Genomic DNA, 2,986 nt, shown 5'->3' with positions numbered 1-2,986 from the left:
ACTCTGTGCGGAGAATGAGAGAATTGAAAATCAGGTGATCTGAGCTGTTTTCAAATGTAAACAAACAAAATGGCGTTTTCCATACTTTGCTACAGCAAAGAAAGTGATTAAAAGTAATAAACCGAGAGGAACAGTGGAATCTGGTATTTGTAAAGCTCTTCCATATGGGCTTTGTTTCTTTTCTTTTCTAGCAGATAGTTATCAGGAAGAAGAAGAATGAGAAAATAACGAAAAAGTAAAGAAACGCAAAACTAGCAAGTAAGTATTTGACTATTGAAAATATTTGGCGCGAATCTTTGTTTATCCATTTTGACAGCTGCTAGTTTCTGCTAGTTAACATTTTACCAGCAGAAATTAGCAGGAGAGTCAAAAAAGAAGAGCGTAAGAACGAGAGAGAGCTGCTAGTTTCTGCTAGTTTTTTTGGGTTAAGAAACGCTTTCCAGCAGAAATTAGTGATAATTAGTGATAATTATCTGTTAAGAAACATTGCTATGGTTGGACAATACATACCTCACTGGAAAGCAAGAATGATAGAATACAAGATTGCGCCGATCAGAGAGGATTTTTTAGCGTAATTTTTGAGTGACGTCATACTGGTGCAGCTGCGAGAGAGCGATGTCAAAACGCGAACAAGAATGCAAGAAGAAGAAGGCATTTTGCACAATACGAAAAAATGTATTCATAACACATTAAAATGGGAAAATTTATAGATATTAAGGATATATATTAGCTTTAATTATAGATGAAAGCGTTGTTATGGTGTTGTGCATATAGTCTTTAGGGTAAGTATGAAAAATAATGTTGGGACAAATGCATGTGTTAAAAATGTTTGCCATTTCAGAATCAACGCTCCCACGAGTTAGTCGAAGATGAAATCTTTGGAAAGTATTATCAAAGGTATTCTAAATAATATGTGAATCAACACCACGCATTGGTTATGACTACCGCGACGTGATTTTCAGCATGTCATCGCCAATGATTGCAGATTTAGCTTTTGAATTCATGCCAAATCAAACAACTTCCGACGCGTACCTTGATGAAGGTGAGCAATTAGTGCGTGGGTCAGAGCACTTGCTGCAGACAATTGGCAGCGAAGCAAATGCCGCACTGCGCCAAGCCAACTCTGAGCTGGTTGCGTGTCCTTCAGAATACTCAATGTTGAAGACCTGGTTCAGTGTGCAGAGGAGGCAATTCGAGCAAGGAGTACTTGGTGGTGCTTGATCATATGGGCAAATTAAAAAGTTTAATATACAGTGACGGAGGCACAGATGTAGATCGCGTTTTCCAAAAATGTGAATTCTACAATACAATAAAAGTAAAATATCACATACATGCGAATATATTAAAACAGAACTTGCAGCAGCGATTCGAGTTGCTGGTGCAATTCACTGAAAAGCCTTTCTCCCATTCCAAATATGTTACGCTGCAGGTATCGAAGGATTCTCGAAGGTAAAGCTGAAAAGGGCCTTTATGTTAAGCGGATGAACTGAAGAACAGTTCTCGTTACGAACTGCAAAAGATAAAAGGGAAAAATTTTAAAGAAACGTTAGATTTATATTTTGTCAGACACTATACCTTGTACATTAAAAGAACATTAATATGAAGCGACATCAGACATTTTCAGTTTTCTGGACAACGTGCTGGAATTCGCGATGTCTTCTTGACTCCAAGTAGGTTTCCTAATGCCGTGCTTCAGTTTCGAAACCTGACCCTTCGTCAAAATGGTCTGCAGTTTGCTCTCCATGTTTTTACACATATTTACGTATTCATCCAAGCGTTTTTTAGCTGTTCCACCTCATAGTCATGCTTCTTTTTCTGCTTACCGTACTCTTGCTAGAGTGCCGCCAGTTCCATGCTTTCTTTTTGTTCTCCATTAACAGAGTCTTGTTTTCTCGCTTAAGTATTTTTCTACGTGTAACAAAATTAAAAATTTAAACACAAGAATATGCCAACATGTTTATATTGCCTTATTTCTTTTACAAACTTACAGTTTAGCTTCCAGCTCCTCAACTTCCTCCAAACTGCTGTCGTAGTAGAAGAATTTGCGAGGTGTTGAAGTCGCGGGGATTTCGGAAAGATTTGCATCCACTAGGTTATTTTCCTTATTCTCCACATTTTCGTCAATCGGAACAACGTTGGCACTGTTATTCGCCTCGGCTATAACAACTTATTTGCAAATATAAGTCGAAACTTTCTTTAAAATCAAATTGTTACCTTCATTGACTGCGACAGGTTCACTCTGCTGAAGTAACTCGCTGACAATCTGTTTGTACTCCTCGCGCTGAACACTTTCGGCACGCTGGGAGGTTTCCCCATCCTCTGAGTAAATGCTGGGCACAGGACCACGCTTTAAAAGGCGTTTTTTTGCAAATCCTAAAGCGTTTGCAAAAATAACATTAAATGGGATGAATTTAGAAAATGCACAATATATTACCCATTTCGAACTGTCGATTGTTCTCTATATCTTCACTAAAAAAGTGCTTCATGCACACGTAGCTCGATTTGGGATTCAATACTGCACTTCCTCGCCGGCAAAACTGCATCCACTTTCTGGCGAGAGCTTCGTCCGTAGGAAACGAAAAAAAGCTTATATCGCACGCTTGCCTATGGTTTTCACTATCACAATTTGCCACTGCACACTTCATTTTGCTTTAGTAAAAGTTTAAATAATCGCTTTGAACTGCTTAAAATCTCGCAGAAATAACACACAAATAAATTGCTAAGTTCAAAATCAACAATTGCACCAGTGTGACGTCATACAAAGAGCTCATTCTGTCAAATCCGATAAGAGAGGAATAGCGCATCCGAGATCGGCGCAACCTTTGTATTCTCTCAATCGTGACTGGAAAGGAATATGCGCATGGTTGATATTCTGGAGGGCGACGAGTATTGCGCTTGAAAGAAATTCAACAGTTCATGGTTTAAATACCCTAAATTAAATACGCTGCCTTAAATTGATCATTAAGAAGCTCGGGAGTATAACGAG

The 2,986-nt window shown here is 38.6% G+C and overlaps 1 protein-coding gene across 1 annotated transcript; it reads right to left on the bottom strand.

The window, feature by feature from the left end:
* Positions 1 to 759: 759 nt before the first annotated feature.
* LOC108360165 (52 kDa repressor of the inhibitor of the protein kinase-like) lies at positions 760 to 2,764 on the bottom strand. Its single transcript, XM_017612350.1, has 5 exons — positions 2,435 to 2,764; positions 2,215 to 2,373; positions 1,989 to 2,157; positions 1,576 to 1,908; positions 760 to 1,510 (listed from the first exon to the last, which is right to left on the bottom strand). Exons 1-4 carry the CDS (start codon positions 2,643 to 2,645, stop codon positions 1,782 to 1,784), a joined length of 666 nt encoding a protein of 221 aa, XP_017467839.1. The 5' UTR covers positions 2,646 to 2,764; the 3' UTR covers positions 760 to 1,510; positions 1,576 to 1,781.
* Between the last annotated feature and the right edge of the window lie 222 nt (positions 2,765 to 2,986).

The sequence above is a fragment of the Rhagoletis zephyria genome, unplaced genomic scaffold (assembly GCF_001687245.7).
Source record: "Rhagoletis zephyria isolate East Lansing unplaced genomic scaffold, Rhagoletis_zephyria_1.1 Rzeph_scaffold_00014, whole genome shotgun sequence".
Taxonomy (NCBI): Eukaryota; Metazoa; Arthropoda; class Insecta; order Diptera; family Tephritidae; genus Rhagoletis; species Rhagoletis zephyria.
The sequence above is the reverse complement of the archived record's forward strand: the minus strand, read 5'-3'. Positions and strand labels throughout refer to the sequence as shown.